Raw genomic sequence first — 13,191 nt, forward strand, 5'->3', positions numbered from 1 at the left:
GCTGTGACGCATGCGTGCTGTGCAAATTATTTTACCATGCTCAGATTCTGGCTGTCAAGCTCCCCTGTCAAACGCTCGTTCGCTGCATAGGGCTCTCAACTCTGTTTTACCTCAGACTTGAAAAAACAGTGTTTGGGTGTGCTGTGCCAACCTGGTGGTGCTGCTCTTACTGACATTATGGAATATGGTCGCTCATAGGCAGTGATGCAGAAAAGATTGCTGGCGCCTAAGGGAGCTAGAATAAACAGACATGAGGTTTGTCGTGAGAAACAAGTGCGTCGACAAGCAGACGGCAGAACGTGGCCAGCTGCGTTGTCAAACCAGCAGGACACGACTGTGCCGTGACGGCGATCTATCGCGTTCTTCAATTTCGAGACAGTTCCCGGCTAAGCATCTCTTTTCTTTGAAACATACTTCAGTTCTCGCTGTTAGTATATCCTCATGGTACCAGAAGTCACGTGGACTATATAGTGTAACGGGTCCCCATGATGATTGAACAAGGTATTCACACCGACGAATGATCTGCTGCATCGCCAACTGGTGCCAAAGCGCCAGAACGTAAAAATGCATTTAGAAGTAAACTCTCTCTCGTTCTTCCCGTGGCAAACGGAAACGGTTTTTATAGTAACAAGATGTGAGTGCTCATGGCAGAATAGAATTGGGGCAAAATCGTGTTAATATATTCATCAGAAGTACCAAGTTCACGCTCATGGATCCAGTGTCCAGGGCTACCTGGTGCTTAATAACGATCCCATCTTCCAGCTTCTAATCCTCCTGTGTTTTTTTCCCAGCTCTGAGAATTTTGACAGGTTCGCATGATGCTGATGCATTTTCATCACGTATATACCGATCCCGAACTCTCACTGAGGCGCATTAGAGTGTGACAGCTCTGTCTTTTTCCGATATACAGTGTCTACTCAACACAGCAGCTGGCTCACTCCCGGAAGAAAAAGTTAGTTGCAAATTTCAGCGCATTCGGCGGGGTTTCCCATAGGGCAGACAAGTTGCAAAGTTGGAAGAACGCTCCTTGCGAGGTCCCTGTACTGAAGTATGCTTTACCTCCGTCGAGGGGTGTCATTCGAGAGGTAGACATGTGGTTCCATGTCACCGGTCAAAGTACCTAGCTGGGCTCCGATAGAGCCTATCTGTTGCTCTTCATATTACGTGTATATCTTACCTGGTATGCTCAGCTTCAGCATATCTCCAGCAAAACTTGCTTGTCAAATTGATGGAGGAGTTCGGGCAGCAAGCACGCAAGAAGAACCTTGCCGCAAGTGAGGCCGCAGCGGCCGACGGAAACCTTAACAGGGATAAGTCGTACCCCTGACTTTCTGGAAGCTTGGCATGGTGGAAATCGAATGCTATCCGACAGCGCTACTGATTGGGAATATCTCAGCCCCTATGACTCTCCTTTACCCTGCTACTGCGTGCCTCTGACACAAATGCAATGCGATTAAGCTCAAGGAGCAGTGCGAGCGTGAGTTTCTATGAAAGAGAAGAAGCTATGTAGTCACCCATTATTGTGCCACTAACATTATATCCGAAGCAGTTCAACGGTTCAACTCGCAGCCCCCTGCCAAAGAGCTGAAACCTAATGGTTGTCGTGCTCATGATGATGTCGTAATCTTTCAGGGTGTTGCGCTCCCTCATAAAGTGCGCTGGCTGTCAGAAATATTCATAGAGCTTCCCCAAAGTCCGACGGAAGTCACACCAGGGACGCTGCTACAAAAAACAGGACAAGACACGATTGTTAGCTCGTTAGCTGCTTGCCTGGATGCCTTAAGCAACAAACAGCGTGAGACAAAACGCGACGAGGTGGAATGAATAAACAGTTCTTCACTGTTCGCTCGCTGGCGATGGCACGGCTACAACAACATGGCCAAGCATGTGTTGGAGCCGATCGGTGCTGGATAGCAAATCACCAAACTGCTCAAATGCCTGGTAACCGGAGATCCCCCGTAGGCCTCACCAGCTGCCGGCGCATTCACTTAAATATGCTCTGGCGCCACGGTCGAGTCCCAGGTTAATGAGTGTAACTGAACAGAACACGAGCCTTGTGTAGCATATATAGGATGGGTGGCGGAAAGAAAACTGGTGTAGGTCAGCCCGACAGCAACATAGCCCCCGCCTGTAAATCGGCAACTTTGACATGCATGTGTCTTGTTAAAGTGATTTCCACAATTTAGGTCGTGCTTCTAGGGTTGTAAACATTACCTTCTGCATCCAATTTTCATTTACCTCCACATCTTGGACTACGAGTTTAGCCCCAGTATGTCTGTCTATGACGCATACAGATACTATTGTGCGGTCACATGACGATTATCCTTTAGTTTGTGCATTTCCAAGCGTTCCATCATGCATAGGAGAAGCCAACAGCTATGCAATTCAATACTGAAGATTGTATTGGATACCCAGAAAGCTGTGCGCCCAGTAATAAGACTCATAAGTCCAAGGGTGGGAAAGACTAATCAGAGAACAACTGAAGCTACAGACTCGTTGTTGTTTCGTTCTTAGCTGACTTCGCTTATCCTTGTTAGAGTAGGACGAACGTACCAGAAATCGTGAACGGTGTAACATTAAGAAAATATAATGGAGATTGTCGATGGGACAATCAATCTGACAGAGGCAAATAACCAGACAGGGACTACGAGTTTTCAACGATTTATCGTGCTGGGGACGGATATGCTCCATATGACATTACCATTTTCGATCGTATAAAATGCAAAAGGACGCTGGGTCAAGTGAGGGCAATAGTGCTATATCCTAACATAAGTTGTGTTTGAGTTCTGATCCTTTATGATACGACCCGACATCTAGAATGCAGTTCCGCTCATGTCGATTTGGAGGAAAATGTACGTGGGTACAACAAACACTCTGTGATGATATCGAGAAGCCCTCGCGTGGGAAAGGTTGCATGGCCTGACTCTAGGCACTGAAGAACTTGTATAAGGCAGTACCCAGACACAGGATTTGGCAGGGCAGACGCAAGGCGCCTACAGATGTCTATAAATTTTGATGGTTCTGATTGAGATGGGATTTGAATATCTGAACAATGCAGGGTCCCTTGCAGGTCACGAATGGTTTTCTTCGTGAAAAAAGTATGTGCGTGTATGCCTACTAACGGCGCAATGCTTTGGACTTCCAGCTGACATGGAAGGGTGCGAGCGATACAGCTCCCTCTATTTTCGACAGTGCATCCTCCCTTTTTTCCTTTTCAGGTATTTTCATTTAACAATCACCCCCCAAGGCCGCCCAGTGCGCCGATGACGTAGTGGTCGATGAAATCCAATGTGACACAGTCTGAGACCCGGTCACACATCGCCTTCGTGGGCCATAAACGGTTTACGAAGTTAGTCTGGTGATAAAAACGGTGATTCCATAGCCAACGAAAACTGATTGAGAACTTTACGAAAGCAGCATATCTTGAAAGACGACACCCGCACTACTTCGGCTGTTTCTGATACGTTCGGATGCACTCCACTCTCTCACTCAAGATTCCGATTCCAAGCTCTCTGAAGTATAGGTTATATAATGGAAAAACGCAGTAACAAATCCACTTAAGCCTCCCAGTCGTCAACATGATATTTTCCTTCTCGATCGGTTCTCTTGAAGTGATGGGCACCAAAACAATCACGCTGAGCCTGGACGAGATTCATTGAAAGGCGGAGGCCGCAACTCGAGGCCAGGTAGTTGTACGAAGCAGAGTGCGCGGGAAGAGGAAGGGTAGTTTTGACAGACGGTGCATCCCGATGGGAGGTTCCTTTTCCCAAAGATAAGCTGATAACTTCTTGCAATGCAGGCAGGTATCTTTGGATCGTGCCACTTATCCTGTAGAAACATATTGACGGATGGAAGCAGTCCAGTCTACAAAATGTCGCGAGAGCGACAAAATAAAAGGGAAACGTGGACTTACTCTTCAGAGAGGAGGATGTTTTCCAAGTTGGGGTTCTTCAGGAAAGCGTGTTGCATGACTTTCAGGAAGTCACACTCGATCACGCAACCAGCTGAATAATAGAAAGCCATACACCAACAAAAATCGTACCACCATGTAATCAACCATTTTTCGGACGTGGCAGAAGGGGAAATCTGTAAAACTGGAAAAAATTGCTGTCCATCGCGTCTTACCTTGCCAAATTCGTGACACCTCAGACAAATCTAGCGCCCATCCTTTTTCGCGGGAGATAACATGCAAGAGGTGCATGCCTTCAGCGAAGCAGCAGATTCTTCCACAAACCAATGCTCTTCTGATGTTCTCTGCAACATGGTAACAAAAATGTGCACGGGCAGCAAAGACAAGATGCATACTATGACTGTGATATATGCGACTTCTCCATCAAAAGAGCAGCTGGTATCTTACCGATATCCTTTTCCCTCGTGGAATGTGCGGATTTCTGAATCGAAGGCCAGTTGTCGGAGTAAACGGAGCCCATCTCCTGCCGTAGAGGCAGGTTTGAACATATATATCGCATATCCAGGGCAGCTGTAATTGTCGGCACAGCCACACCCAAGTCCGCTGCTTGTTGCATGGTCCATTTGCCTGTTCCTTTTGATCCGGCTGTGTCGGCTATGAGATCCAAGAGATAACCTGTAAAAAATAGTCAAATCAAAACACACACCTTGCTGCTGGTTGAGGAAACAGATAAGATGCTCTTACGGGGGGGATCCGAGGAAAGCAGTGGCTATAGTAAGTAGGTATAAAAATAAACCAGACATCCAAACGGTAGATAAACAACTATAACGCCATCTATACAGTACTCGAGTTATGTGAATATGAACAAGAATACGAAACAGACCCAAGAAGACAGTCGTCCTAGATTCGCTACTATCTTATACCTTACTACAGGACTGACTCTATGCTTTTACTAAACCAACAGTTTACATGACGAGAGCTTCCAAGCGAACATCTTGATGAGAGGCAATACCTCACCTCCGGTAAAGCTATCCTTCTTGCGGACAATACTGGCTGTAATGCCAATGAGATAGGAATGAAGTTCGCCTTCATTCCACTTTTTATATGTGTCATGGAGTTCTTCGTTGCTCAGCCCGAAGCCGTATTTGAGGAGTTGGTGGGCCTGAGAGGAATGTGCAATCGAAATACAACACCACCGTATAAAACGTTCGTACGGCGAGAGGGGATACGAAGATGTCCTACCTCTGCAATGAGTTGCATATCGCCATACATTATGCCGTTGTGGACCATTTTGACGTAATGCCCAGCGCCGCATGGACCTAGATGAGTGACGCATGCGTTTTGCCTCTCCCCGTCATTGACGGTGAGAGCACCTGGAGGAGGAATGTTCTTTGACGAGTCAATCTTTCCTGCGAGCTGAACGAAAATAGGCTCCATCAGGCTCCATGCCTCCTGGCTTCCACCAGGTGTCAGTGGAGGTCCAGAGCGGGCACCTTCCTCTCCAGCACACAGACCAACGTCCATAAACCTGCGAGATAGAGAAGGCATTGGACAGAACAAAGCAACCATGGGCATAAGCGGACATCTACGGAATTTGCAGACGAGTTACTTACAGGACGCCTTTTGAAGCACACCGCTGTTCCCGTTTTTCGGACAGCTCAAAGAATTCATTTCCTGCATCCACTAGGCAGTCACCTCTGTCCAGCTTAGGGAGCAGGTGGTTGATGAGCGCATCGACTGGAGCTCCTGCCTGCGAGTCGTACAAAAAAAAGTAGGACACCGTGGACACTTTTCGTCTTAGAGGGTCAAAATAGATACCTTACCTCGATAACCATAATAATTCGTCGCGGCGTTTTCAGCGAGTCTACCTGAGCAACAAGCCAACAGTTGTAGCAACAGACTGAGAATGACAGATCATTATTGTTGTTCAGCATACGTTGTCAGCTTAGGCTGGATGGAAACTAGTGACTCACAAAGTCGTTCAGCGTCCGCGCTCCATAAATACTTTCTCCAAGATTCTCTTCCTTCGCCCTTTTCAGCGCTACGTCTATCTTTGTAGAAGTACGATTGCACACAGAGACTCTTATGCCCCGACTCGCGAGGTTCAGAGACAGGCCGAGGCCCATTACTGCAAGACCGTAAATTCCAACGTCACACGACATTGTTATTGGTTCAGACAGTAATCTAGGCTAAACCAGACAAATGTAGAAGATCTCACCAGCGGCGGACACTGTGGATATATCCAATATACGATGTATCCCCTCCCGTTACTTCTACGCCGGTCGGAAATATTGGTTAAGCCCAGTTGTTGGCGAATCGTACAGGAAGAGACCTGGGTCCAGGAAAACAAAAGTCAACCTGTTGGTTAAAAAGTGCTACAAAGCTATACAATCCCAGCCAAGGTTTCTGGCCGCAGAAAGGCAGTAGAACATTTTTGACTAGGAAAAATCCGTGGCGCTGTTTAGTGATGAAAAATTCGGACCCAGGTGTGTCGACGCGACAATGCTCGGCAGGTCGCCTCGAGTGTTCGTGACCATAGTGTGGTACAGGAACAAACCATAAATAGCACCGTCGGCAACAATGTGACGGACTATCTGGTTGAACTAGCAGAGGCAATCATTTTTTTCGTCCCTCTGGCGGTTGCGGAGATAAAGCATATGCACATTTTCGATATTTTGACTACACTCAGCTTGGTAATTGGGGTACTGTATTACAATTGGCTTCAGGTCCCGCCGAACTGGAATTTAGCCATTGTCTGAGACCGTCGAGCTACAGCTGTAGCTGTAGCAAACGGTCGAGAGATGGATAGGATAATTTTGTGACCTCGTGAAATAAAGACAGAGGAAGGATTTCAGGTCAGCGACTCGAGTTTCTTCTGGATTGACGCACGACCTAGACGCTTGGTGACCTGCATGCCTGTGTCCGTCAGGACAACACATTAAGTGATGCATCGGCGTGTTGACATACAGCGACGTGAGGTTTAACAACAAGAAAATTCAGATGTGGCGGAGAGTGACGCTACCACTGCTTATTCAGCATTCGCGCCTTGTTGTAGTCTGCGAACTGGCTGTATATGCGGTGCTCTCGCGATCCTTCTCCAACTTCACAACGCTGTTGGGATTCGAACGATTAGGAAAGTGCCCTGGAAATACCGTGAGTACCAGCAACACCACAACTTTCTTGATTCAATGCCTGCCAACCTGGCTTGTGGTTCACTTTTCCGTTATTGCGGGAATCCCGGTTGGGGACGGGCCACAGTTCAGCTTGGCAATAAATGCGGCCGTGGCCTTCAGTTGTCTACCTTTTTTACCTTATGTACCTACAACGTTAGAGGCTTTTCCGCAGACGAGTTCAACCAGTCTAACATTTTAGGTAAATGTGCAGACGGATTTGCATGCGTCCCCATAGCAGGCCCGGTTAACCAAACCGCTCGCAGGTCTAAGCTGTTCACTGCACTTGAGTTAGCGACTCAGTGTTGGACAGAGGCGTGCGGTTCTTTCCTTGCGCTAATATCATTTATATAACTCCGCGCTTGAGTCACAGCGTTTTTTGTGTGGCTCACCCTGGTGTCGGTCTGAGCTGGTCATCACCTAATAGTCCAGCCAAACCCAAAAAACTATTGTCTTGATTTTCTCGTGTTTGTCAACCGGCCTGTCCGAGAGGGGATTGCCACGGGTGTGGCAAAATTTCATTTGAAATTGCACCTCCACACAGTACTTCGACATTACAATGGATATTTGCACTACCTGACTATCCCCTGCAGTTGGATCCCCATAAGAGGGGATCTCCAGTACGTCTGTAGTGATACTCGTGCATGGGCCGGGCATCCTAATTGCGGAGCAGACAGGAAACATGCTCAGGCCAGGGCAGTTTGTGGGCCACCGGGCTCGTCCGCCTTGTCAATACGTCCATGACGTCGCTTGCTCATTTGCTTTTTAACCGAACATGTGGCTCGTCGCTTAAACGGTTGACACCATGATGTTCGATAGTTTTCTGTTTCCTTAAAAATAAACGAGACAGCAACCGGCAGTGACTATCAGTGATGTGCAGAAGAAGAAAAAGTGTGGTTACCGTCCTGACAGAATACCCTCGTTCGCACACGCGGTGAAATGAACGCCCGCAGACTGTTAACTACCGGCTCCGACGCCGATAAGGGGGAGTTCAAAGAGGTGACAGCACATTCGATACTATGAGACACAAAACAGCTGCCGTATTGGAAGCCGGACAAAAGAAACGGAAGTGACAATGGATTGTATGTTAAAGGCCGGCCCACGGGAGAGTGCAGAAGTGTGTGTTCGAGATCGATAGGAACGTTGCTGTTGGCGTCTCCGGTCACACAACGCTCGTCCTCAGAGTGGAAGCTACGACTAGCTGCGTGATATGTTCTTGATTATGAGGGAATCCTACTACTTAGGAATTCAATAGGAATCAAACAACATTTTAAAACTACAGACAGTGATGTACTTCATCCATTGCTTACATTTCTCAACGGAGCACTGCCACTAAATGACTGGAGACGTCACATCAGAGCCACCCCACGTCCTCATTGAGCAGAGGACCACTCACGGACCTTCTCTGGTCCTGTGATATACTTCTCACTGGATACCAATTACCCGACCGTCACCCCAAGAGAGTGGCGTTGACATTTGCCACTCTGGTTGAACATCCTTTGAGATTTATAGCCCTTTATCTCGTGAAACCAGACCCAGCGTTAGCGGCTCATGCCGCGGATACATACGGCCCATACTACCAAATAGCTAGGAGACGGTCATAAAAACTGCAAGACAAAAAAATACTGCCACTTAGTTGCTGTCTGGCATGGGAGGACACAAAAGGGCGAACAGCGCGGCCAGGCAGACAATTAGCTACCGGCCACCGTCGCACACTCTGGCGCTGAAGGGTTCTAATCGATAGGGCTGATATGCCGTAAGTCATAGATTGGTGTCCGGAGAAGACTCCAAGCCTCTCAATATCTGCAGCACAACAAGGCCATATTCCACTGCACAGATTGAGTTTGCCGGCGTCTGAATGGAGAGAGAACTCGAAGGGCGTCTTTACTGCTATGCTACACCTGAGAAGACGACTCGCTAATTTGCTGCACGCATATGAGGCAATTTGTTTTTGGAATGATGTTGGAGCCTGGTATCTATCATCCCCCGAGTCACTTGGAGTCTCTTAGCCTACTGTCGTAGCCTCTAGTTAGACGACGAAACGTCGAGCAATACCTGATTGCGCGTCACCAATGCGCCAGAGTTCACTACCACCATGACATGCCGCCACAAGCAGCAATCGATCCGCCAGCATCTCTGCTGTGTGCCACTTGAGGCGCCAGACTCCTCCAGAAACACGGAAGGAGTTCAGAGGGTAGCGGAGTTGCCGACGGTCAAAAATACGAACTGTCTCGTCGTAGCTGCAGAAGCACAAAGCGTACGTCTGAACAGGGTCTGAGGAAAATCGCTTATTGGCCTTCGGAGAAACAAAATTGCTGTCATGTTTTGTTCGCGGAGAGTTCGCTCGCTGCAGCAACACCCAAGTTGAATTCTATTCCGCCCGCAATAGTCGCACGTGTCAGCATGCCTTTCGGTTCCCCCTCATAGATTCTCTCTTTCGAAACACCAAATCGCACAAAAAAGCAATGATGCGATTATGACACAGAGTAGCCAAATAGCGCGTCTCACACGAATATCAGACACGCGGACACATAAGCATGCATTACCTGCCGGTTAGTAACCAATTTGGATCGTCAGGAGAAAAAGTTACTGACGTTACACCCATTGTGTGGCTGCGCCGGTTCTCCATCGCCAAAGCTGAAGTTACGTCTTCGCTGTGATTGATTTCGATCGTTGTGGACTCTCTGCATCGTAGGTCCCACAAACGGATTGCACAGTCATCAGCACCTGCCAGATCAGACAAAACACTGGACACTAAAACCGATCCTTGCATGGATGCACTACATCCAGACCACTTGTTGAGCCTTTCGCGTTGGGTATGTGTGCTGAACATTTGAGAACGATGCGGCAGTGGTAACGTTGGGCACATGCGGTGCCCGCTGAAGACAGGTTTCCAAGCCTGCATCGTCACAACCGTATCATATCACAAAGCTTTGACAGTGTATATCGACATGCATCTTGGTTTCGCATGGTGGGTGGTCACCCACTACCATCTGCCTGTTCATGTGAGAGACGCCACGGCAACCGACCGGTGAGATTGGCACTGTCGGACACTGGTGGAGATCGATATCTTCAGTGACTCAAACGCCCGGGTCGTTAGCGACTTTCGCGCACAGCTTAAGGCTTTGCTATGGCCACGGTAGCAGGCCCTCGTAGCCTCACAGAATTCAACCGCGTCACAAGAAGTGATAAAGCAGTCAGAGCTGCAACCAACTCTGGCGGATATCTCATGCCACTTTCGTCCACGATCTGACTCGAGTAGAGGTGTATTCGACTGCATGTAATTGAATCTACTGACGTTCCGCTGACTACAGTAGGTAGTTTTTAACCACAAGGAGACTCTTGCGTATAGGCCTGCCTCATTAATCGAGTGAAACTGAATGCTCACCGGTTGCCAGAATCTTGCCCTGCTCGTGAGGGTCGAAGGAGACGCACCACGTCTCCGCATCGTGTGCCTTCCTAAAAACAACAACAACGCGACCGACGAACTCTCCATTTGACTCTACGGAAACAATGCGTACGCTGTGATATTGACAAAAAGTGAAGTGTGAAGGCCGGAAAACAGAGCGCTGTAGGTGGCTGCGGTGCCAAAGAGTCTAAATGCCTCAATATAGGACAGTGACCGCACGTTAAATCGATAGTCTAGGAAACGGATAGGCGGGCTGTCGTTGTGCAGGTCCGCTAGGTGGAAGCACCCAGGAATCAGGGTGACTGACACAAAAGCTTCACTACTAGTACTACGAACACCTTTCACGGAAAGAGAACCAGAGTAAACGTCAGGAGACGATGGGGAAATAGCGGACCACGCCGGAACGTGAACGCAAGAAACACACGTAGTCTCGAGGCGTAAATCTCACCAAGAAGCATCGAGGTGCTCCAGATCCTTGATGACGCTAACTTGGCCGTCAGAACAGCACGCCGCGAGAAGCCTGTACAAGAGCAATTTGTCTGCTGCCATGCTGCTCTAGTGAAAATCGATCATGGATTCGAAAACTCCAGCACGTGTTCTGAGCAGTGACGGGGGGGGGGGGGGCTGAAACGTGCTCGACTGCAACACGCAGGGAACAGTATCCTTCTAACGTGATTGGTGCTACCTAGGAGGGAAAATCAAATGATTGAGACAGTAGAAGACACTTTAAAAGAACGGGAAGCGATGTCTTCTTTCCAGTGACGGCGGCCCATGCGTATGGCCCGTCCGAAATGAGACACAGATATCGAATGGGACTGACGTGGCGCCGTTTCGCCTCTTTCATCTTGCCCCTTTACGACCTACCGCTAACTAGAGCCTGAGTTTGTCGACAGCGACATATACCACAACTCAGCATACATTTGAAAAGCAGCAGTACAAACCGGAACTCCCAGGAATGAAATCCGTGTAGGCTCCCTTTCACGAAGCAACCTACCTGCCGTCGTCTGCTAAGCTGTCCATCCCAACGCCAATGACTGCACCACTGGCTAGAGTCGCGGAAGCATCCGCCTCCGGCAACACTATCCGCGCAAGACGTGCGCAGCGACATTCCGGTAGGGTTAGCCCACTTTTCTGGCATGGCTCACGCGAGTGCTGATTTAGGACATCGCCCGGATTTTGCAGCACAGCTTCTTCCAAGGTTGGAGAAATGCGTTCGTTAGAGGAGTTGCGCAAAAACGCATCGTTGGGATTTGTGGTTGGAGCTGACGAACCGTGAAGGAAGACTTGTAGAATATGGAGAGCTCGGTCCGACCCGATGGCCGCGAGCACGGAGGAGCAAGAATCAGAGAACTGCGGAGTTGTGGGTAGAGCCTGGACATACACACACAAGAGCATCCTGTTGGTAGCGAATCCAACCAGTGACATGGAAGCGGGCGTGAAAACACAAGAAACAGAGGCATGCTTGGGCGACGAGTGTACAGGTGACGGCGGACTGCGATTCGATCACTGCCCTCCTGTAGAGAGTCCAGCTCAACACAGTTAAATGGATCCAGTCTCATTCTGTATCGCTGCACTGGCCATTCCTTGCAAAAAACGCCCACCTCATCGCTTCCGCGCCTCGATGCTCCGTCAGATGCGAATGACGGGAGCCATGTTCGAGAACGAATTGCTTGGTCCGCTTGCTCGCCAGTGGTGGTTGTGAGCGGCGTCCTGGCCTTGGTTAGCCACCTGATATCCAGAATGCCTGCCCCGACGTCCGCAGTGCCGACTTGATGGACAGTAATGCATTCATCCGAGGGAACTACGTCTTTGTCCGTCGACCGGCTTTGAAGTGCATCAGGAACACTGCAGCGACTTCGGGATTGGTGCTGGGTCGGCAGCCCCGCTGAAGCTTGCGACGTCGCTTGATGTGTTGGGTCATCCTTCTGATTTTCTCTGCTCTCGCTCTCTTCCTGGTTGGTTTCGCGAAAGGCACAAAAAAAGGCAAGGCCGCCTTTGCGAGTGCCCTCAGCCTCTACGAGGGCGTACATGCCTGTGGCAAAGAGGCCAGGAAGTAGACACTGGGCGTTTGTTCCGCATGCACCATTTTCTTTGAAATCAGCGCCAAGACTCATGCACCTAGTACAGCAAGGAGATGTGGCATTTCCTCGACCGCATGCTTCTGCCCAGCTTTCGAGGCAGTCGCCATTTGAGGGAAGGGAAAACCCAAGGTAATCCTGAGACATTTCCTTGTCGAGAAAGAGGCAGAACGAAGGGTAAACGAATACAGATCGACGTGAACCGGTGCATAGGGACGGTTTCGTCACTCATCCAGTTGTTGGCAACACAAGTAATACCGAGAGGCGCGTCGAAACAAAGTTTGTTCAATCCAGCGAGAGAACCGAAGGGCGAGAGAAGCCAAGGGATAAAGTTTTGATGAGAGTAAGAGCCTTTCGACGCGTGGCAATGCAGAGGCCTCTCAAAATGGATCAATTTATTCTATCACTGTGTAGTGACAGAAACAGCCAGGGCACGGTCCTGTGTCTTCTCACACGTTGTTGAACCGGAGATTAGACAAGCTGCGCGAGGTGGCTACGTAAACCAGGGCGGCAGAAAAGTTGAACCGACCTAGCAGGAAAAAACTGGATTGGCCGGGATCTGACCTTTTAGCCTAACTACAGGTGATTCCATTGATGTCGACTAGCTTTAGGGAAGAATACCAA

At 49.0% G+C, this 13,191-nt stretch overlaps 2 protein-coding genes across 2 annotated transcripts; both read right to left on the reverse strand.

The window, feature by feature from the left end:
- Positions 1–3,557: 3,557 nt before the first annotated feature.
- On the reverse strand, positions 3,558–6,072 carry NCLIV_017630 (6-phosphogluconate dehydrogenase, decarboxylating, related; the record flags this gene model as incomplete). The annotated part of the gene is made up of 7 exons (XM_003881955.1): positions 3,558–3,828; positions 3,914–4,004; positions 4,928–5,072; positions 5,153–5,438; positions 5,524–5,660; positions 5,734–5,778; positions 5,884–6,072. The coding sequence occupies 7 exons, from the start codon at positions 6,070–6,072 to the stop codon at positions 3,558–3,560; spliced, it is 1,164 nt and encodes a 387-aa protein (XP_003882004.1).
- A 2,584-nt stretch (positions 6,073–8,656) lies between these two features.
- NCLIV_017640 (putative WD domain, G-beta repeat-containing protein) lies at positions 8,657–12,714 on the reverse strand (the record flags this gene model as incomplete). Its single annotated transcript, XM_003881956.1, has 6 exons — positions 8,657–8,883; positions 9,136–9,320; positions 9,627–9,807; positions 10,469–10,539; positions 11,484–11,860; positions 12,091–12,714. 6 exons carry the CDS (start codon positions 12,712–12,714, stop codon positions 8,657–8,659), a joined length of 1,665 nt encoding a protein of 554 aa, XP_003882005.1.
- Between the last annotated feature and the right edge of the window lie 477 nt (positions 12,715–13,191).

The sequence above is a fragment of the Neospora caninum genome, chromosome VI (assembly GCF_000208865.1).
Source record: "Neospora caninum Liverpool complete genome, chromosome VI".
Classification (NCBI taxonomy): Eukaryota; Apicomplexa; class Conoidasida; order Eucoccidiorida; family Sarcocystidae; genus Neospora; species Neospora caninum.